Source organism: Fukomys damarensis, unplaced genomic scaffold (genome assembly GCF_012274545.1).
Source record: "Fukomys damarensis isolate Sample0158 unplaced genomic scaffold, DMR_v1.0_HiC HiC_scaffold_20, whole genome shotgun sequence".
Taxonomy (NCBI): Eukaryota; Metazoa; Chordata; class Mammalia; order Rodentia; family Bathyergidae; genus Fukomys; species Fukomys damarensis.
In genome coordinates this window covers 27096281-27119025 of record NW_022900932.1, presented here as the reverse complement: position 1 = coordinate 27119025, position 22745 = coordinate 27096281, and the positions used below count along the sequence as shown (strand labels likewise).

The 22745-nt window shown below is 40.7% G+C and overlaps 1 protein-coding gene across 2 annotated transcripts in view; it reads left to right on the top strand.

Moving 5' to 3' along the window:
• Window positions 1-22745, top strand: part of Arid5b (AT-rich interaction domain 5B) — a 175016-nt gene that overhangs the window by 111791 nt on the left and 40480 nt on the right. Inside the window, exon 1 of one of the 2 annotated variants that reach the window (XM_010645628.3) lies at window positions 21403-21780. The exons of the other annotated variant lie outside the window; for it this stretch is intronic. Coding sequence (XP_010643930.1) covers window positions 21777-21780 — 4 coding nt within the window. The 5' untranslated portion in view covers window positions 21403-21776. Of the gene's footprint in view, window positions 1-21402; window positions 21781-22745 lie in introns of those variants that run through there. 2 annotated transcript variants of the gene reach the window in all.

The window sequence follows — 22745 nt, the reverse complement described above, 5'->3', positions numbered from 1 at the left end:
TTTTTTTTTTTTTTTTTTTTTTTTTTTTTTTGGTACCAGGGATAGAATTCAGGACCTTGTGCTTACGCGGCAGGTGGTAGTGCCACTGAGTTAAATCTCCAGCCCCTTCATGAACTGCAGAATCTAGGGATGCAAATATTAACGAGTACCTGTACATGTACAGAGAGAGAGAGAGGAGAGAGAGAGAGAGAGAGAGAGAGAGAGAGACATGTAAATTTTAAGAGACTCATAATTTTGACGAAAGCAAAACCTGTGTTTGTCACAGCCAGTGGGCCCTGTCACAGCACATGCTCACTGCCTGAGGTTTAATGGTGACCCCCACACACTCCTTTTTTTTTATTTGACGCTTATTTCAGAAAGGAGAGTGGAAGGCAACCTTTCTGTTGAGTTTATAATAGCAATTACAAGCTGATAAGGGCAAACCATTCATCAAACACTCATACCTCCGGACTTATCTCTTTAGGTCAAATGTTTCCTGATTGATATTGACTACCATATCTTAAGCAGCTCCGATAAGAAGCTAGGAAAGAAATTCCTTTGAAGGAGATTTGACAAAATTATGTTTTCTGACTTTTTTTTCCTTTCAGGAGGATTAACTTCCCATTGTTCTTATTAAAGAGTGCAAAAGCTACCAAACCACTGAATTGAAGAAAATCTAGAAAAAAATGATGGGTAGATATAGACTGCATAGCCACCAGAATCATCTCTGTTGTTCTTCTCTCCTCGCTCTGAAATTATCTGGAAACAACTTTCAAAATAAAGTTTTGAAAATGACCCTATACCAAGATACCTAGGAATAGACAGTTATCTAAAGAAAAGGTAGCTACTTGATTACTATATTTAAAGGCTCTGTTGGAAACAATGCTGGAAAGCCTTGTAGGTTAAATATAATTCATTTTCATAGAATAGTATTTGTAGGAACAAATATTGCTGAAAGGTAGGGAGAGTAGTGTTCTGACCAAGGACCCAATATCCAGTTTTCAGTTGAAATAACCATCAACATTGTAATTAATCAACTATGTACTCAGTTATAAAATATATAATTACATTCTGAACAGTAAAAGTCTTCCTAAAGTGAATATAAATCAATTAAACAGGCAATAAATACAGTAACCGATCACATAAAATTATATTTAATGAGATGTGTCATCTATCACTGTGTTTTCCACACACAGTTCTTATCTTACATCTTTGTGATTCATCCCTGCCTTATTTTTACTGCAACAAGTCTCACAACAGAGGAATCGTTTTATTTTAGCATAGAATTCAGTGACATTATTTGGGGAATATTCATACGGGCATATTTGGCAGAGTATGCGGACGGGAAGACTTGGGGTCCTTTCTGGTGGCTTTTTGGAAAGATGATCTGGATTTCTGTGTCGGCCTTTATTCATTATAAATTTCCCTCTGGCAAGCATGGGCCTTTGTACTTAAGTTATGATTTTGTTGCTGTATCCACTGTTGGCATCCGCGTCTCCATATTATCTTGATGACCTATGTTTGCTTTGTTTGTTTCCAGCAGTAGTTCTTAGATGTCGCAGCAGAAGTATAATTAGAAAAAGCATGCTAAATACAAGTCACTCCTGATCAGGTCACTGTATGGGGAGAAGTATAAGTAAAACTTGTGACCATACTATAGCAATTGATATAATTCCTTCAAATTCTGTATGTGTAACCCAGCAAACTACTCCATGCAGGCTGACCCACGGTCAGTGCAGTTGAAGCAAATGGCAAGCTTATTTGCATTTTAACTCCAGCAGATTGGATTTCTAAAATACTTTCAAAAATATATTCCAAAAGGACTTTCAATGAATGTGTTTGTGTCTCGTGAAGATACACCAAGATCCTGACCATTCAAATTCTCACAAGTGCCCGGAAACAGGTAATAAGGAAATAACTGAGTAACTGCTAAGAACCAGCTTCCTAATTAGGTGGTGATACTACTCATTTACCTCCTTCTTTCACCTGCTTCAGTTGGGTTTAAATTCCAAGTGGCGTTTCTGCAGGTGGGTTCCGATTCCTGCTGATTTGTATCCAACCTCCAGAAGTACCATGTGGAACAATTGGCTAGGGCAGAGCTACCAAATGCAAAGGCCAAAGGACTTTTCCATGTCACCGAGAGTCATGTGATTCTTGTGATCTTTGGTTTTCTGTATTACTTATTAGCAGGTACATGCGATGAGGGCAGTCAGCTTATTCATTTATTTATGGGTCTAACTGACATTTATTGGTTACTGGCTATGTAATTGTGTGTAGCCCCATGGAAGGAAATAAGGCGAGGACAATAAAGAACCCAACAGAGCACTGGCCTTTCAGGCATTCCAAGTCTAGTGAGGAGCCCCTTGAATTAAACAATTGTAACAGTAAATAAGTAATATGCTAGAGTGACACAAATCCTTTATGTCAGAAGCAGTAGAGAGGCTATATTTTTTAAAAATTGTTTTAAATTATTCCCCTGAACATTTTACTGGAACTAGTGCAATTGAGGGACTGGCAAGTTTTACAAGTGACTAATATATTAATCCCACTCTTCCCTTCTGCTTTGTGGGATTGTCAGCTGAGTCAGGGTTTAAAAATGGAGCTTGATGAGATTTGCTATAAATATGTTGACTGATACCAACTAAATCCCTAAACATCACATGCGGATTGATTATGTCTTTTTCACTCTTTTTAAAGACCCAAAAATGCACCTAATTAATAACCTGCTCTATGTCCCTGATAAAGAACAAGCTAATTAAAAATTGTGTGCTGGTTGAAAATGAATAAATGAAGGATCATTTATTAAAATGGGCAACTTTAGCCATGAAATTGCTGAACATGGGCTAATGGGAATTAAAGGAGTGATTGTAAGGCTTTTACCACCGCGGGCGATTTGTACAAATGAAGAGTCATGTCACAGTGACAAGGTACTGGGGTAAGGATGCTCTTGGCGGGGTGGGTAGCTGGGCCTATTTTGCTCTGTGTCTCTAATACAGAGGAAAGATTAGGGAAGAACACAGTCTGTATTACCTCTCTTCTTCACCTCTCCTAGTCCTGCCCACGCAGCAAGCCTTGTCTTGTCGTACGTCCTGAGCTAGCTCAAGTCTGTCTATCTCCTAAAGTCCTGCAACGTGGAGGGTCCTGGCCATGAAATTGTGTTTGTGTCACAGGAGCTGGCCCTTCCCTTGGGTTCTGTATAGCCTAGCAGTATAGGATTCATTTTCATTCTTAAATTTACTTTTCTCTCCCTTGAATCCAAACCTTTATATTCTTCCTAGGAAAGAAACTCTGTCATCATTACATGACTCTCAGCCTGGCCAACTTCTCCTTCCATCCTGCAAAGTCAGCACACACGTCACTCCTCAGAAATGTCTCCCATGAAGTTTTACTGAGGTCAGCACTCAGGGTGCTGTGCTCCTCCGGCCCTTTTATAGCACCTCCCCACGATCTCTCATGTCTCTGTCTCTGTCTCGCTCTCTCTGCCCCCCCCATGGCAGAACCTCAGATTTGTAAGGACAAGGACATCTTAGAAATCACTGTGTCCTCATGTGTAGCCTGCCTGTCCTGGGTCACAGAGACGGTTGAAGTGTGTGCCAACTCTAAATCCCAACAAACAAATTTGATTCATTGTCCCTAAATAATAAGAATCCTTATTGTTAGGTCTAGTGTTTCCTTGGTGACCACCTCAATCATAAGACAAATTGATGCCTGTGGAAATTTTATTGAAAATAATTCTTACCTCTTCCATTACATTTACCTTTAGCTTGGAACGGGATGGATTTTGTTTCCTTTAGTGATGACAGGGACCGGGAGCGGATGAATGAGCTCAGAATTGTTTCTCTCATGGTTTGAAGGAGTGATGCCAGCACTAAAGCCCTGAGTGAGCAATCCTACGTGAGGCACGAGCCTGTTGTCACTGCAGTCCGCTTTACATCTTTCTCTTCTGACCACCTCCATCTCAGGGCACCACATCTATTCACCAGTATATTGCGAGGCAAGTTACTCTGTAAAAGTAGGAAACACAAAGTAGAGAGGATGAACTCTGGAAACACACGGTCTGGGACTCAGGGTCCACTCAGTTACTTACCATCCATGTCCTTCTGGGCAAACATTCAACTTTTGTATGTCTCGGTTTCCTCATTTTGAGTTGGCAGTGATACTCCTAGTCTCCAGGGGATATTGTATGAAGACTAAATGAAAGCTCTCTTAGCACAGCACCTGTCATAAACCACTAAAAAGATTTATAGTACATTCCACAATTCACCTAAACCAAGGAAGATCTGCTAGCCTGCATGCCCTCTCCAGGTAAGTTTGTGGGACATTTGGGACTTATCTGCCCAGGGAATTCCAGAGCCATGATATTCGCCATCATTTTTATTCTCCTTCTCCTTCCTACCACTCTGGCTCCTGCACCCATTGTACAGGGCTTCTTTTAGTTCCAGGAGCATTGAACCCTCTCTTATCTTCCTGGCTGTCCAAGAGTACGCTTGCGAGTGTGACAATCATCCTTATTGGAATGAACTAAAATGAGACTACATAGTTAAGAAATAATGGGAAAACAAACAGGATCTAATAATGATAATGGCTACTGCTTGTAGACTGATCTTTATGTGTCAGGCATTGATCTGAACACTGAATCATTTCCCCCAGTTTACAGATGAGGAAACTGGTTGCCCATGGCAATCGGATAATAGAATGACTATGTGATTAGCTTCTTTTGCTCTTAGGACTTCATCCTCATGGAAATTTATGTTTTTTTAACTTAATATTTAACAAAAGAAAGAGCTTACCATACAACAAATTCTACCCTTGTTTAGTTTAGACATTTGGCTGAATGTATAGAAGTCTGTCTTTGTCACTGATCGTGACAATGGAATGTTCAAAAAAAAAGTGAGGGAAAACACACTATAAAGTGGAATGTATGTTTACGCGTAAGAAACACAGAGCATTTGGCATCAGCGGAAAACTTAGTCTTTGATGTGGAAAATAAAAAAGTTCTTCTTGTTTCCATTTGGGTAAGAGAAAGAAGTGATCGCAGTGTGATAAGTTTAGTGGGTTCTGAAGCTTGTTGTAATAATTGACAAGTTGTCCTGCCCGGAGGACATACAAGTATGAAATACACATGTCAGGAAAAATGTGGGTGACAGGGAACCATGCCACAGGAAAATCAGAAAGTATTTAATAATGCAAGTCCCAGCTCTCCTGAGCTTGAGGCCCTGTTGTACAATGAGGCTACTCATGTGTGGGCAGAGGCTGAAGAGGGAGGATGGAAGACAAATAAGTACAGAGCTTAATTTTTGGTAAATCATCTTACCCTGTGACATGTAGAAGCCAGCAACCTGTGGTGGCTCCACTCTGGACACGTGCCTAAGGAGGAAACATTTTATTGAGGGTATGGCGACATCCTCAGTTTTAAGCAATTTTTTCCCTGTTTTTGAAAATGTTCACACAATTAATGCCTCTTGCATGTATTCAACAATAGTTGCCTAGCAACCATCAAGAAGCATTTTCAGAGCACAAACGTTCTCAAAATGAATGAAGAGCAAATACCGTTTAAATTCAGCTGAGATAACTGAGTTTCTGATACCAACTGCAAAGATCATCCACCCAGAACAAGCCTACTTATTATCTCAGCAGTCTGGAAGGCTGAGACAGAAGGATTGCAAGTTTGATCCCAGCCTGAGCAACTTAACAACTTCATGAGACCCTATGTCAAAAGAAAAGCATTTAAAAAGGCTCAGAACGTAGTCTAGGATGAAGCCCTTGGGTTCAATCCCTAGTACCACTAAAAACAAAAAAAGAATCCTATCTATTATCCTTAGAACCACACAGAAAAATCTATTCACTTTGAACACTTGCAAAGAGGGAAAATGAGCTCAAGAGGGACTTTTTCCTATAGCTTGGTCCACTTGTTTGCCTTTAAGCAGAATATACAATTTCAAATAAATACGTAGCTAAGAGAGATATGGAAAACTCTTAAGAAAAGGGATTATCATACCTCTGGTAACCCAGTCCTGGATGTTTGAATTAGGCCTAGTAGACACAGAAGGTGGGCGGATCTGTTCTCATCTTATCTCTGCGAGGAACTGATTCATACCATTGGTATCTCCCACCCTCATTCTTTGCCTGAAATGTAAAGAAGTAGAACTGAAGAGAGCTCCCAGATCAAAGGTCACAAACTCAGGTGTCCTGAGGCATCAGCATAGAACCTAGACGGAGAAGAGCAGGTGGAGTCTATGAGAAGTCAGGAACCAAGAGACGGCTCTGTTGAATTTAAAGGGGCAGCTGCTTTTCAGGCCATCTTTTGTTGCTATAGGAATTTGAGCTCAGTATTGTCAGGTCGCTCAACCCTTTAAGAAAAATCAGACATTCCTATTTTTGTGTGAAAATCTCACAATTTCACTTGATGACATTTATAAAAGTTGTGAAAGCCTAACGAACTGTAGCACCAGGCAGGTTTGTTCTGTGGACTGCCAGTTCATAACCTCGTCTATCATTTAATAAACCCCCAAATTTGCAGATGGAAGAACTGATGCTTGGTGAGCAAGATATATATTGAGAATCAATGAAAATGTCAATTCCTTTAACATGAAAAACTATGTTATTTATTTCATCACTAGCTGGACTAACACAAAGTCAGATGTATAATGGTGATCAATAAATATTTATTGAATCAGTGAATATTGGAAGTTAGAAGCAAAAGCAAGACTTGGTTTGATTAGTAGAAATAAGGTCCTTAAATACTTCCTCTTCAATGATTCCTTTTCTCCTAAGTGACCTGCTCACTAATGTCAGTGTAAGTTGAATTTGCTCTTCTCTTTTGCCTTGTAGGGACTTGTTTAAAGTGTGATTTGATTAATAGAAATGTCCTGTGAAAGTCCTCAAAAATAACCTTGAACCCTAATTGAGGTTCGACTTTTCTGAAAGATACGTTTGTCTATACTAGGATGTCTGCAACCAACAGACCTCCCTGTTCACTCCCATTCAGTTTGTTTCTATGTGTTAGGCTCCTATAATGTTCACGGCATTCTGTATGTTGATTTCTAGATACAGGGGATTCAGATGAATGTGAAAGCCTGCATGTTGAGTGAGTACATTTCAGAGACATTTTATTTATTTAGGGAATGTGAATTCTTGGCGTAGTCCCTCCCCCATCCCATCTCTGTGCCTCTCTCTTTTGTGTTACTTAGGCCACACTTTATTATGTGGTTATTACCTTTCTCCATTTTTGCCTTGTGACTTGAAGTTGCTCCAAACATGGTACCCATTATCACTGAGACCTGTCGTACCCTTACTGACCCCGTTACTGCCTCTGTATTGGAAGAGCTGCAAGCTTGGTCAGCTTTTCACCCTCCAGGAAGCCCTATCAGATGCTTGTGTCAAACAATACTGTAGTTTTCCAGCACTTTTCTTTCTTCCTGGGTTTTGCAAGGAGCTTATTTCTGTGCTGAAGGCTCAGATATTTCCCAAGTGTCAGTAACTCCCACCAGGCAACTACTGGCTTCTCGAAATGCTTGAAGTGAGGTATTATTTCCGTTTGTGCATGTAACAATGATAATCATGGTATCACCATTTATTAGTATTTTCAGTGGACTGAATAGTGTGACAGGTGTGGCCTAATGTGACAGTGTTTGTATTCTTTGTACATCATTATCTTTCAAGATAGAGATATCATCCCCTTTTGAAGGATGAGTAAATTTGGCCTCCAAGAGACAATGATTTGTCCAGTAGCATATAATTGCCTAATTTATAAAGTGAATTCAGAGCTATCTGCTCTCAAAGCTTGTGCCCTCTCTACCTCCCTGCAAAACTCGGGTAGTCAGCAGCAGTTTTACCAACTTCCCCAGTGCTGTGGAGATGAAAGAAAAGATGACGTTATAATTTTTCTCAGAGGCAAACTCCGGGGGCCATTTTAACCGAAGTCAATGGTTTTGCGTGAAGCTGTTTCATTTCAGGATGGTGTCCTTTGCTGGAAAAGACAATCTGATGTAACTGCAACTCTGGTTGTGTGTGATTTCATAAAACTGGTGTGGCGGTTTATTATTGTAAAATTAGTATAGCATAGAACAAGCCTGGGATGCCAGCCAGATGAAATAGACAATGAATAGTTATATAAGGTTTTGGAAGCACATGTAGTAGAACACAAGCTCACTGTATTTTCTTCTCAATTGTCTGCTGTTTGTTAATGTTTCCTTTTCAACATGATTGCATCTCAGTTTAATAGCACTTGCCATCTCAAGCTTTATGGTGCCAGGGTCTGACATAGTTACATCCCCTCTGCGCTAAAAATATTGCGTGTGTATATTCAACCTCAGCCCGACATGTTTAGCTAATGGGTTACTCAGGAGCTATGCGCTTATATAATTAAGTGATGTATGTAATTTTGTGTTAACACATTTGCAATGTGTGTTTCCCTGGTGATTGCAATGCTTTATTCTGTGTAAAGTGTGACATTTTAATTCCCGCTGAACAATTTTCTACCTTGATTCGCCTTGTTTTTGTGGCAGGAGATTATTTTGCAATCAAGATAAAAGCATTATTTATGAAATTTCTAGACTATTCCATTACTGAGAACTTTTAACTGCAGATCAACCTCCCATTTTATCGATCTTTGTTAAAAATCTTCATTGGGATTTAAATTTCATCTCTGTATTATAGATTCACCTGACTCTCAATTGCATGCACATTTTTAGGCGTCTTTGCGGAGATGGGATTCCTTAAAACAGTGATTCTCACCAGACAGTGTGCCGTCTTCCCCACACCACTCCTTTTCTCTTATGTGTTGCTCTCTAGGGCTCTCTAGGGCAATCAGTGTCCCTTTGGGTTTGAAGGACCTGGAAAAATAGGTCAGATCTGTGTGTCCACAGACAAGGTGCTTTTCAGTCAACTATTTAAGTAGTTGGCAGTTGCTGGGTCTCAGAGTTACATAGTACAAATTGCAATGTGGGTGTACATGTCTTTTCCTTATTAATTACACTCATGACCAAGAGAAGGTGCTGTTTAGGTAAGGACTCACCAGACACCACTCCACCTATCCTGCCCTCTTCAATGTATCTCTTTTCTCCAGTGGGATCAGCAGTCAGTGCAGTTTAACAAATATATTTGCTATACTCGTATGAAGGGCTAGACACTGTTTTCAAAACATAGTAAAGAGTCATGTGTTCATATCCATTCATTGGACTTGTACTATGATGATGCTATATACACCAAGGCAGATGTAATTTCCTTAGTGTCTACTGAGGCAAAATGGCAGATGCTACTTGCACACAGAAAGAGAGGTGTGCTAGGGTAGAAGCATACGTGATATTCAAGCGAAGAACAGAGGGGTCCTCGCTTCGGTTGAGAGTGTGAGGATGCCCATTGTGAGTCTGGAACAAACTGGAGTTCAGACAGGTAAAGGGGGCATGTATTATTATCAGAGGAAGCTGAGGAATTTAAGTGCCTGGGCTGGAAGCTACAGGACCTGGTTGGGACCTCCAGGGCTTTTGTTCGGTGGTTAGAAGCTAACAGGAAGACCCGTATCAAGGTAGGCTGTAGGCCGGTTTCTTCTTGCCCCCAGGGCTCCTGAGCCTTTCCTTATTGCAGAAGTGCTCCCTCACTTTTTCCAGCCCAGCCTTACAAAAGCAAGCAGGTGGCAGGCAGCGTTGATGCCAAATGCCCTGGTGCTATCCCTGCGAGCAAGCATTTTCCTTTTAGCCCCTCCCACCTGGGGCTGGGCAAACAGCTGGGAGCGTGGTGCACAGAAGTCCTGCCAGAAGGACCTACGGTTGGTCCAAGCGCTCCAAGTGAGCCTTCCCGGTTGTATGTTTTGGCATTTGAACACAGCGGGAGTGTCCTTGTCAACTCCCATTTGACTTTATTAATTGCAGTTCCTTGGAAAGTGTGCTTCGGTAACGTGGTTTTGGGATGACAGAGCTTGCCCGGCAGAAACCCAAATGGAGGTATTCAAGGTCCACTGAAAGCCATCTGTTGCCACGGTGCAGCTGCTGGTCCCGCGCAGCCAGGGCCCTCTCTCAGCTCTGCTGTGTGTGTGTGTGTGTGTGTGTGTGTGTGTGTGTGTGTGTGCTCGCGCGCGCGCACTTTTCTCATGGGTTGAGTAAATTGTGTGTGTGTGTGTGTGTGTGTGTGTGTGTGTGTGTGTGTGTGTGTGTGTGTGCGCGCGCGCGCGCGCGCGCACTTTTCTCATGGGTTGAGTAAGCTGGAACCAGATAGTACCTAAGGTTCTCTTTAAGCTGTGGAACTCCATCAATTGTGTGTGTGTGTGTGTGTGTGTGTGTGTGTGTGTGTGTGTGCTCGCGCGCGCGCACTTTTCTCATGGGTTGAGTAAACTGGAACCAGATAGTACCTAAGGTTCTCTTTAAGCTGTGGAACTCCATCAATCTATAAATTACTCAAACGAAGAAGCCTACTGTCATTACATCTTGGATTCACCAAATTTAAGGAAGGTCTTTGCTTCCCTCTTCCAGCAATTTGTGTCTTGTCTTGACTCCGGTGCTGTCGCTATAATTCAGAAAACCGACTTGTATAGCCCTCCAATCTAGATTCTAATTTTTTAAGAGACAGAAGGAATCATTCAGCCTCTGAATATTCCTAGAATATACTGCGGCCTGGATCAGGTAATCCATATCATTCGCAAGGTCGCAAGAGGCTGTCATCTAGCAGCTCTGCGCTGTTTCCAGGCCCCGCCTCCCCACCCCCACTTCCCTGAGCCCTGAGGCTGTGGTTAATAATGTCAAAAGAATGTTTTAAAATTGGTCTTCTGTTGATTCCAAAAGACTCAAGGCCCTCACGTGGTTAGCGTCCTGGGCTAGGAGTCAAATTCTAAATTTAATTCCAACCTCTACGAACATCTTGGTTCTGTGCTTCCTCACCATTTAGCAGTGTTTCAGTTTTCCCATCTGCAAAATAGGTGTAAGATACCTCAGTCCTCAGAAACACAAACGCCTTTATTCTACACAGGGTTGGCATTATATTAAGGTGGAATATCATTTTACACTCCATACTAAGAATTAAACAAAAGCCCTTGGAGTACGTACGTATCTCATGTAAATGCCTGTACTTAAAAGCAGATGAATTTCAGAGGTCGGCAAATACCACCCTCTTCTTTATTATTATTTTTTTTAAAGCTAAACAAGGCTAACTAGGGAATTCATTTTGGAATAAAAAGACATGAAAGAAAGGGTATTTCAGCTTGCACAATAGTACAAAGAGGAACAAGACTTGTCATGTTTTGCTAAAGAACTCCCAGCTGCTTAATTTTATAGTAAAATTACTTTGAGAACTTTGCTAATTCAAAGACAAACCAAACGACTGTTGTTGCAAAACTGAACTTCCACGTGTAAGTGGAAAGGCCAAGTTAAAATGAATCTGCCTCTAAAATCATATTGAAAATACAGAGAGTTTTTGTTCATGCTGGGTAGAGAAGTGGCTTTTATTTAAAGAGAAGACATATAAAAGAGAGAAATGGTCCATTTACTGATAATAGGATGAAAAATAGTTTATGTTCTTGTGTATTTAGCCACAACCCCCCACCCCCAGCTGCTTCTTAAATTGCTCAGTTTGTTTTGATACTGAGTTTGTTTGCTTTTCGGGGATGGGCCTAGGCAGGAAATTGTCAAAAGCATACAGCAAACATTTTAAATGTCATTTTTTAAAAGTAAAATTAAGTGCTGAATTGAGTAGCTGATTATTAAACCTGGAGTTCAGAAATTTTCAAAATTTTATTTTTAGAAAATATGGAAAGAAACCCTATACCTACACTTGGTTTTTATAAATACCCAAGTTTCAGTATGTTGTCTATTGTCAGAAACAAATATGTTATTCCTTATTTTTCTTTTTAAATGGTTTTTCTTCCATATTAGGGAATTATTCAGACTTCTTTCCTTGGTTCCTATAATTCCAAACCAGTTGGAACATCAGTCTATTTTTGGTTATGAAAGAACTTTAAAAATGTGGGCATGATTTTTTTAAAGATTCTAAATCTCATAAAAATCAATTTGCCCATATATAATAGCTATGATTGTAAATATAGTGAAGTCATTGTATTCTGAAAGACAAAGTTCTAATTTCTATATTACAAGCCCCACCCTCACCCCCACAGTGCCCATCACCACATAGGAAGGCTGTTAAATGTAAACTAAAACATAAAGCAGCATAAGGTTGTGGTTTGTGGCTGTTTCTACCCAAGATGAATGTTCTTACCTGTATTGGATTAAACTGTGTTTCTGGGTTTTTATGGTGTCCCACGGCATCACACAGATTCACCACGAGAGGGCGGTGGAGAGTTTGCTTGCAGCTAACAAAGCTAGCAATGGTTTTAATATCAGCTAAGTGTTTTAACTTGGTAAGGATTTATTTCTCCGCCTCTCAATTGCCACAGAGACAGCCTCTGAGTTTCCACTAACAGCCAATAATAATCCAAATAAAGTTCTTCTAAGGGAAAATATAGACAGACTGGTGCAGACAAGAGCTTTTGCCCAAATAAGGATCCCTTTTGTGGAGACCCCATGTGGTAGATAACCATCAAGTGACAGTTGGTCATGAGTTAATAATGTTGGATGCTGAAATATGCATGCCATGTGCTAAAAAAGAGTTTGGAAGACAAAGACAAATACTTCTAAAGTTAGATATCAGAAACATACCAGAGGTGTGGAGGCTGCTTTCACTGGGTGTAGGTGGAACCTGCCAGCAGATTTCACTCAAAACAAAACAAAAACCTCTGCAAGTATTATACAGTAGGATATGTAATAGTCATCACATGTTTTGCTGATGTTTCAGAGATTTTGGTCTCAATCTCTCTGCATGTTATTGCCTTAAATGCTACTCTTGCCTTCTAAGAAAAGAAAATACTTCCTAAGCTTATTTCCAATGCCACCTTCACTATCCTTTTATTTCTACAATCAGAACCATTTTTAAGGGAATAAGGGGGAGGAGGTTCCACAAGAGCATCCTGGCGTGTGTGTAGCCACTTGATCCGTATGTTGTATTTGGAGGCTGCTGTTAATATCTAGTTATGTTTCTTTGTCGCTGTTGCCATAGGAATCCAGAGGTGAGGGGGTGGAGGGAATGGCAGCTCTTGGGACCACTTATTTGGGAGGATGGAGCTTTGGCCAGCTGGGCACTGGGCAGCTACCTTCTCAGAGTGATGCCTCGTGGTGCTTTTGGTGTTAGGAACAAGTACAAAAATAATGTGCTGCCTCCCCTGCCCCAGAGTTGTTGAAGTCTTACCATTCTGTTCAACTTTTCTGGGAACATTAGGATGCCTGTCTTCCGTGCACAATCTCACTTTCTGTTATATAAAGCTGCGGGATCTGGAGGCAGGTTGGTGAAGCCAAGTAGGTTATGCCCTCGACGTTGGGTCTGACTGTATCTTACCTCTCTACTTAACTTTCAAATAAAATCTTCAAAAGGCAAACACAGCCAGACTGTGAACTTACTCAACAATTTGCGGTTAAAAAAGTTTCTACTTGGCTCCAGCCAAAATCACTCAAGTTCAAGTTCCATTTTCCCTTACTCAAAAATCACTTACATTATACATCACAGAACTTGTAATCGCAACAGAAATGAGTAAGTCATGGAATAGATAATTGGCCCCTCTATCTTTATGCTCTTTCTGCTTGTCTCTGTCTCTCTGTCTCTGTCTCTGTCTGTGTCTCTGCCTACTTCATTCTCTCTATTTCCCCCCAAGTCTGCTTTCAAGGCTTAGCATTTGTTTTGACATCTTAGTTAAGGCAGTTAATGAAACAGCATCCTCCTCAGAGCTATTTAGTAGCCTTGAGTGAATGATTAACAGATTTAAATGTTACAGAGAGGAGATCTCAACTTCAGCAAGATTTTCAGACATTAACATCTCTATATGACTGTCCTCCCTAAATAGGAAATAAAATTCTAAATTGTACTGAAACTTTGAATCATGACTTCTGCTGATTGTTCTCGCTTCAGATGTTATCTTGTTCCGTCTGCATTTTAACACATATTTTCAGGAACATGTCTATAACCAGAACATTGAATTGTTGACTAAGTCAGCATCACTCAAGAGAAAGATAATGCGAGCCACATGTTATTTAAAGTATTCTAATAACCACATTTTAAGAGGCAAAAAGAAACATGTGGGATTAATTTTAGTAATATATTTTATTTAATCCATTATATCCAAAATATTATCATTTCAATATGTAATCGATAGAAGATGTTATTAATGAGATATTTTACTTTCTTTGTACCAAGTCGTGGAAATCAGTGTATATTTTGTACTTACGGCACCTCAGCTGGGATTTGACATATTTCGTGTGCTCTGTGGACACCTGTGCCTCATGGTGACTGTACGAGACACAGCAACTCCAAAGAGTGAGAGAAGTGCTTACCTTACATAGGGAAAAAGGCAAATTTTTAACTCCTGTGTTCATGGAGAGGTTTACAGAAGGTTTCTATAGTATCCGCTTGGTGTTTTCCTACAGTGTGCCAACCTCTAGTTCCCCTTACCTGAGAACTTCAGTGTGCCCTCATCTGCTGTAGTTAATATATCACTGTGCGTTATACACCTTGTCACTGACCCTCTGCTCACGCCCCGGGGTCCCTTCTCCTCTCCTTTCCAACCCTCACCTCACTCTGCTCCAGGTCACACCCGCTTCTATGCAGTCTATGAGTCCTTTGGGTAGAATTTTAAGGTCATTTTCCAGAACCATGGCTCCTGTATCTCACAGACAGATGAAGCTTGAAGCCCAGCAAAGTGCTTGCTTTTTCAGAGGCAGGACTGGTACCTTGTGGGAAAGAATGGTGAGAGGCCTTTACCTAAACTGAAAAATGTGCCAGAACCTCAGACCACTGAGAAGTCATCTTTTTACTTTTAGGTAAGGCATGGTCCTACTTCTTAAATTATTCTTTCTCAAAGGTAGGAAAGCATAAGAAGAACAAAAAAAAAATCTCTTTTCAGTACAAACTACTTTTAGATCTTTTAAAAAGAAATTGGGAGTCTATATTTACTCGATGACCTTTTACTTTTTCTTATGTGTACATGTTTTAAGCACCAAGATGTCTCTCATAATATATTCATCCAAGTCTGTAATAAGTTAAATGTCTCCATGTTAATCCACATACGCACATACCCCCAAAAACTCTCTTTTGCTTATTTCCAAGTGGGGAGTGTTCTTTAGAGATGTAGCAAATCAATTATCCTCAGTGTTGAAAATGGAATATCTCATTTCCAGACCTAGAGAAATTGCTGAACAAGAATGTTCTGTTTATATGTGAGTTTAAAAGCTATTCTGATACTTACTGTTCTTTGCAAGGCTATTCAATACAAAAATGGAGCTTTCAGTCTGCGCTGTCGTGTTCAGTACAACACTACAGAATACATCAATCACAGACTGCAATGAACAGGTTTATTGATTGCAAAAAAGCGAAAAAGAGAGAGAGAAAAATTAATCTCTGTGTGAAGGTCCTATCTTACAATCTTTAGAAATTGTGGAAATTAAAATATCTTCTAAAGGCATTTCCAGAGTGGATCCTTAAAAAAAAAACAGATAAACAAAAACTACATAATTATATTAATTTAATATTCTGTTTTTATTATATACTAACAAGACTACATCTGTGTTTACAGTGTAATGCATTGATTTAACATAACTGTAGAGATTTGTGTGCATGATTTTGTCTGTTGGAAAGGAGCCCAGGCCAGGGTTAGGGTCCTGGAAGGGGCTCCTTGATGCCTATAATATGAAGAGTTGGACAGTAGGACCAAGCAGTTGCCAGGTAAATGTAAAAGTTCAGACTTGAGCCTTTTTTAGAGATCAATTTTGCTTTTGCTAGATTTATGACTTTAAAACAAGACCCTGCAGCTGGGAGCAAGGTGAGGGTGGGGAAAGCAGAGGCTTTGTGCATAGCATAAGCATGCTGTCCCTGTACCCTTAAGAGCCCTGCCGAGGCAGCAGGTGTCCTGCCTGCCCTGATATCTCTTGCCAGAGAGTGAGCATTCTAAGTCAGAGGAGTCTTGCCACAGGGTCCTGTCACTCAGGAACTAAGGCCACAGTCTCGTCCACACCATGATGCACGGACCCTATTATCCCAAAGATTCATATGCTTTTCCCAAACAGTTAGAGTCCCCGCCCCCACCCCTGCCGTGTGGTAAAGAGAATCCTCTACCTGGAAAGGTTGCCACTGGAGGATACTATGGGCAACCACAGGAGACCACAGGGAGAAGGGGAGACTTTGAAAGGTAGGGCATGGGTTTCAATCTCTTTCCCTATTGCCAGGATTCTCCCTTATAATCTATGCTCTCTCAGAGAACCCAGCTAACTCCTCACCACACTGAAACTCATCTCCCAGAGTTCTCTTGTTCCTCTAGTGGTAGTAAAAAGCTCTATAATCTCTTTTTTTGCCAGTGTACCCTCATGAACATCTATCTTTTCTAGACTTCTGAACATTTCTCTATTACCCTGAGATCTACTATATGATTTTGGAATGTCTATAATATCTATATATCTATAATACTTAATCATCTATAGTTTTGTCTTTCCTGAAGACACAGGGGAAAAAAAAAACAAGAGTAGAAATCTGCCTCTTTCTCTTGATAAAAGCTGCCTACAAAAGCCGTTTGTTTGCCTTTAATGCAGGAACGCAGAGAATCACATGTTTCAAACCCAATTAGCAATATGGATGAGCTAGCAAGTCCTTTTTGGCATACAGAGTGGGGGAAGGTAGAAGTGAAATGATCTGTGTTTTTAAGTGTTTCTGAGAAGTGAAGACCTCCAGGGCAGAGAGAGAGGGTGGATCAGGAAATAGCTATGCAAATCACATGCCTATGAAATTACTAAAACTTTGATCAGGGACATTAACAATGCTCCAGCATTCACAAGTATGAAACAGGAATGAGTAAGACTGGGCATGTTTTGGAAGAGATTACAAGAGTGTTTACATACATGGGTTGTTGAGCAGTCAGTGAAGTCCATGGATGTTTTGGACTAAACTGCCCAAGAAGTCCAGGTATGACAAATGTGGTAATACATTCCACACTCATTAGTGACTCTTGGGGACCTCAATGATTTCAACAAGAAGCTAGGATGATTGGATCTCATATAAAGCCAGCCTCGTTTTGTTTTCACCCTCTTTCTAACAACACAACTGCTCACCCTTCTAGGAGGAATGGGGACCTGGATGCTGTGACAGGATAGAAAGTACATTTAAATCTGGCTCTAGAATCTGGGCTTACATCTATGGACTCATCATCTTAAGGCCTTTATTTGAGAAAAAAATAAAAGGGGATTTGCAGAACAACTGCCAAATAATAACACTCACAGCACTGACTTGACAGATCCCTTACTTAAAATTCATCTTTATTTAGTCTGTCCCAAAAGATCAAGTTATGCTAGTTAATGGCCCTGTGTGTTATTATCTCACACAATAAAATAATTTCTCAAGTATTTCTGTTGGAAATAGGCAAACAATAAAATAAACTGTACACAGAAGGACAGTAGGGCTAGGGACTTAGCTCAGGGGTTCCACTGCCTGCCTTGCAAGCACGAGGTTGATCCCCGGTACAAAAACAAACAAAAAAACAACAACAAAAGAAAGACAATAAAATAAATTTGAATATTAACTGTATTTTTGATTAGTAGTTTATAAATTCACAGAGTCAGCCAACTGAATACCAACAGGCATTATATGGACTAAAAATGTAGATTTGAAATAAAAATTTCAGAGAATATTTATGAATTTTTAAAGTTACAGTGTTAGTTTTAAATTAAAGACAAAATAAGGCATGAGAGCTTTTAGTTTGCTTTTTTCCCCCCCAAGTATTTTAAAACTGAAATTCGGTAAGGGATTATCTGTGAAATGCCTTTCTTTTATTACACTCATAAATTTTAGAAGTGCCTTTGATCAAACACTCTGCCATACTTGGTTCCTAAATCTTTCCCTCATTCGTTAATAACTTTAAAAATACTTATCCTATTTTTGTTGTAGTGAAAGAGGAAGTTTCCAAGCAGTCAAAAGTGAAGCAATGAAAATAGAACACAGTAAATGATAACTAAACTGGGGTATTTTCACCCCCAGAAAGCAATGTACCATGCTAAAACTTGCAGGGGTATTTTAAGATTATGGTGTGCAAAGAAAATGTATCAGAGGATTGCAGTCCTCAGGAAGCATTGCAGAAATGCAAAGTATTCTCAGGAACACAGACACTATACATAGCACAATGTTTGTCAGTACCTAATACTTCCATCAGTGGAGCTTTTTGGCTCATGATTAAAATATACACAGGCACACATTGGTGCAGACATACACAGAACTTGCAAATTAAATGAGTTAACGCTCTGCTGACTTCCTCTAGACATTGACCCCAGGGGTCAAACTCTTAGGAAAATTACGCCTGGTTTTCCATTTCTCTGATTCAATTTCTCACCAACAAGTACGCTGTATCTTTGATTGGAGGCTCACAAAGAATTTCTCGAGAGACCATGTAGCTGTGTTGGCAGCAAAGTCCTCTCTGCAAAATGGGAAGAAAGAGTTGTTAACTGATGAGTCAATCCAGCTTTTATAGCAGTTTATCTTGGTGGTATTTCCAAGAGCATAAATGCTATTAAAAAAAGAGAGAGATGGTCATGACAGGAAGAACACAGTAGAAAAAAACAGGAACATTTAAGCCAAAAGCAATTTACTTTGCCAGTAACTGGTTATATTTCCTTTGTTTTATTATGATTATTGCAAGAGTTGGGGCTGACATGAAAGTTTCCCACACCTGCTCTGCCCAAAACACATAACTTGTCTGAACCCCATAGTGAAATAAATATACACAGGAATGCCCAGGTCTCTGATCTAATAAACCTTTTCACAAAAACAACAAACTCGTTTTGCTGTGTTGTCAAGAAAATATACTGTAATTCATTAATATTTGAAGGAGTTAAAAAGGAAAACAATAGCACAAAAGTGGATTAGTTGTCAGCATGGACGGGAACACTGGAGGTAGCTTGAATCTCTGGGGATTAACACCTATAGAAATAGTAGTGACTTCACAAAGGTGAATACTCGTTAATTTCTTGGCACTGAGGAAAAGGAACAGATGGACGGTCAGAGAGGAAAGAATTTCTTTTAAAAGCAGAGATCTTTCACAGATTAGGCAGAAGAGCTGGAGGCCCACTGAAAAGGGTAATGTGCACAAGGCTTTCGTGGCTTTAGTGGAAGTCATGTCACCTACCGCTGAGTCAGGACTAAGTGGGACCCTGTACTCTGCCAAGTCTGTGCGATGCTTGTTGCTTGCTGGGATGGGCACTGTGTAGTATTTGAGAGTGTTTTCATTTGGGAAAAGCTCCCTGATGACTGCCAGCTGGAGTTAATATGAATATCTCATTATGAAGCAGAGAGAGCGTGTGTGTGTGTGTGTGTGTGTGTGTTTATTAGGCAGAAAGTGCTTAAAGCAGGGACTCTGAATAAAGCCCAGTTGCCTGGGTTGGCATCCCACAGCCAATAGCCAATTACATGACATGTTACAAGTAATTTCACTGCTATTTCAGCTTTCTGGTCTGTAAAATGGGATGAAGACTGTGCCTTCCTCAGTGAACTATTGTGAGTTTTAGATAAATTATTGCTTGGAAAGCACTCAGAATAATCACTGGCACCAAGTCCCCAGTAAATGTGACCATAGCTTGTTATGTAAGTGTAATGTTGAAAGCATTCTTGCACAGAGCACTCACTGAACCCTCCAATGAGCCAGGCCAGGGCTGGACAATGGGTTATATATACACAAGTGCAAGTAGCTGTGCCTCTATTGCTTTGCACTGTGATTTGTTTAAAGTAGAACTGACGGAAATAGGTGTGTTTCACTGAATGTGCTGCTGGCTTCTCAGCAGAGCTTTGGTGCTGGATGCCCATCTTACGTACAATACCAGAGCTGCTCCAGTGCTGGAGTCTTAGGGCCTTAGGGGTCTCAGTAGGACCCCAGAATGTGGCTTTTCAGATGAGGGCAGGTATACATCCATCCAGGGTGGCTGGACATACTAGGGCTGTTTAATAGGTGAATGAATTAAAATCCAAATCCCTGACCACCACATGCAATAGCATATTTATTTTTTAGTCACAGCAAGTGATTTGTTTTATCACCATAGAGGAACAAAGATGTGGCCAGGGAACCAGAATTTTTGCTATTCCCCAAAGCCAGTCTCTCAATCCCAAAGTTTTATGTGGTATCTATGCATCCAAAAGGACTCCATTTGTACTATGGGGACTCCTATCCAGTCTTGAGTACACCAGTATCACAAGACGGATGTTTTTGCATTTCTGCATTGCATGTGGGGCAAGATTGTGGCCCTGCCTAGATGCCCAATGCAAAGGCTTAAGAGTAATCAGGAACTAAAGTCTGAGGCCTCCTATCCCTTTCCTGGTGTATCCCCACATTACTGGCTCATGTTCCCAGAATATCACTGTAACTCATAAAGGCAAATGTGGTTTTACAGGTGCCCAGAAGGACAAGTATGCCACATGGTCAGGTTGGTGGGTCCAGCTCATGAGGGAGCAAAAAATACGTTGGCATTTGTGTTTTCATTAGTCACTTCTTCATTCAACAAATCTGTGTTATGCAATGCTGCTCCTGAGTGTTGTGCTGGGACAGATGAAAGATAAATGGACACAGTCCTACCTTTAAGGACCATCCAGTCCAGTCTGAGAAGCTTAAACACAGCTCAAATACGAAGAACCCAGTGACACAATCCATGAGAGAACAGAGAAAGAGTTCAGAGGGGAGACTAAAAGAGAGACCTGAGTTCCCGCCTTGAGTGACTAGTAGAATTTGCCTAATTGTACCTGAAGTAACTAAAGGACCATGGACATGTCCCAACAAAGGCTTTTCCTCTTGATCACATTCTATTTACAGCTTAGGTTTGCAGAATATTAGGTGCCAGTCTGTTCTAAATTTGTAATTCTTAGAATCTGCCGGGGCAGGACATGTGCTTCTCTGGGATCTGAAAACAGCTCAAAGAATACAGAAAATAGACTTAGTTCTGGGCTGACTTCGTGTCATTTCCTGGAACCTTCGCCTTCAGTATTTAAATCAGCATGTTCAAAGCAAGTTCTCTTTCAAAAAGGCCTTTGGGATTTGAAAGCTTTTCTGGAAATAGATGCCTTTTAGTTTTAAGTGCTTTTCGTCAAAATGCTAGGAGGGGAAGATCATAGCAGCAAGCCCTAGAACAGAGGCGATATTGTTCTGTGTCTTCTGATGAAAAGTCTCAGACCCGCTCCCTCGAGTTCTGTTTGTTTCTGTCTATTTTCTGCTCAGCTATTATTTTGATAAGGGACATGAAAGTGTATCCTTCCCTCGAGGTCATTAAAGTCTTTAAAGTCTTAGCACTTGGGTTCGTGGTGGAAACACTTCTGTGCTACACTCCATCTCCTAAACAAAACAGTCCACGCCCTGGCTCCAGGCTGAGGCCCGTGTCACATTCGTGGAACGTGGCATCACGCTGCTCCGACAGAGGAGCAAGAGGTCAGGAGCCACAGAACAGGCCCGATGAAATCACCAACCCCGCGGGGAGGTGGAGAGAGCAGATCCCTCCCTGCCAGTCTGGCAGCTCCAGCGAAGTGCTCAGAGCTCATCCCACACACTCGGTGCTAGTCACTGCCGTGTTTACATGAGTAATGGAGCTGCCGGGGGAGGGGAGTTGTAAGCCGAGCGCAGAGCCTCTCAGCTCGCATTCGGAGGGAAGCCGACATCCACACCACTCAAGACTTCCAGGGATGTGGCCGCGGAACAGTCACATGCTGTAGCTTTTCATGAGCACAGACATCAATCAGGCAGATGTTTGTCGACTGGAATGGGTAATCGCTACTTTCTTTTTGCTTGATTTTGTTTGTGAGCTTGTCTACCCTTGATAATTCCGTGGTGGCTTTCTGGGATGGACTTTCAGATCCACGTTTTGAGGAAGGACATGAGAGCGGTTTGGGGAAGAGGGTCCCAGCCCCTGAAACTGCTTTTGAAACTTTTTGGGGTTTTTTTTTGCCTCTCTGATGATTAAGGCAGCTGTCGTCTGCCTTACTGAGCTTTACCAACAGCAAAACTCTTATCCGCAGCAGAAAATCGAATGAGTAGGCTTACTTGTATCCGTACAATTAGTACAATGTAAAAATGACCTGAAATCTCTGGTGAAACTGTGTGGCATAAGTAAGATTAACAGCAATTAAAAGAGATCGTGTTTTTCAGATGTGATACTGTTGTAATCATTCCTTCAAGTGGTAAAATGTGTGGGTACCTTGAAAGTTATGGAAGAAATTGAGGTCAAATTCATTAGTTTGGAATTGTTCAAGGACTGTTCAATTAGTTGGTTGGTTTTATTTTAATTTTGCTGGACTTCGGTGACTGCTGAAGTTAAATGTGAAAGCTGCTGCCAGACAATCGTAGCACTCAATAAACAGCACCCCCCCTTACAGATCTTAAAAGGAACCAAGCTCAACATCAAAGATGAAATATGACTTTGATTTGTATCTTGTCTACAGCTTTTAAAAAAAGTGTAACCCCAATGGAATGAGGCTAACCCCAGTGCAATCTTTAAAATTTATTTCATATAACCCTCCGGATCTTCATAAAAATATATGGAGAAGGAAAAGAAAGCATGCTGATTTACATATATCTGCTAGATATGTTGAGATTTGAAACATGCTGGTCAAAATATTATTAGTAAATATATGAACTAATACTTGGTGGCTTATTATTAATGCTTCTCTCAGTAGTGTTCTCTCTCTCTTTCTCTCTCTCTCTCTCTCCCCTCTTAATTTGTACGATTGTG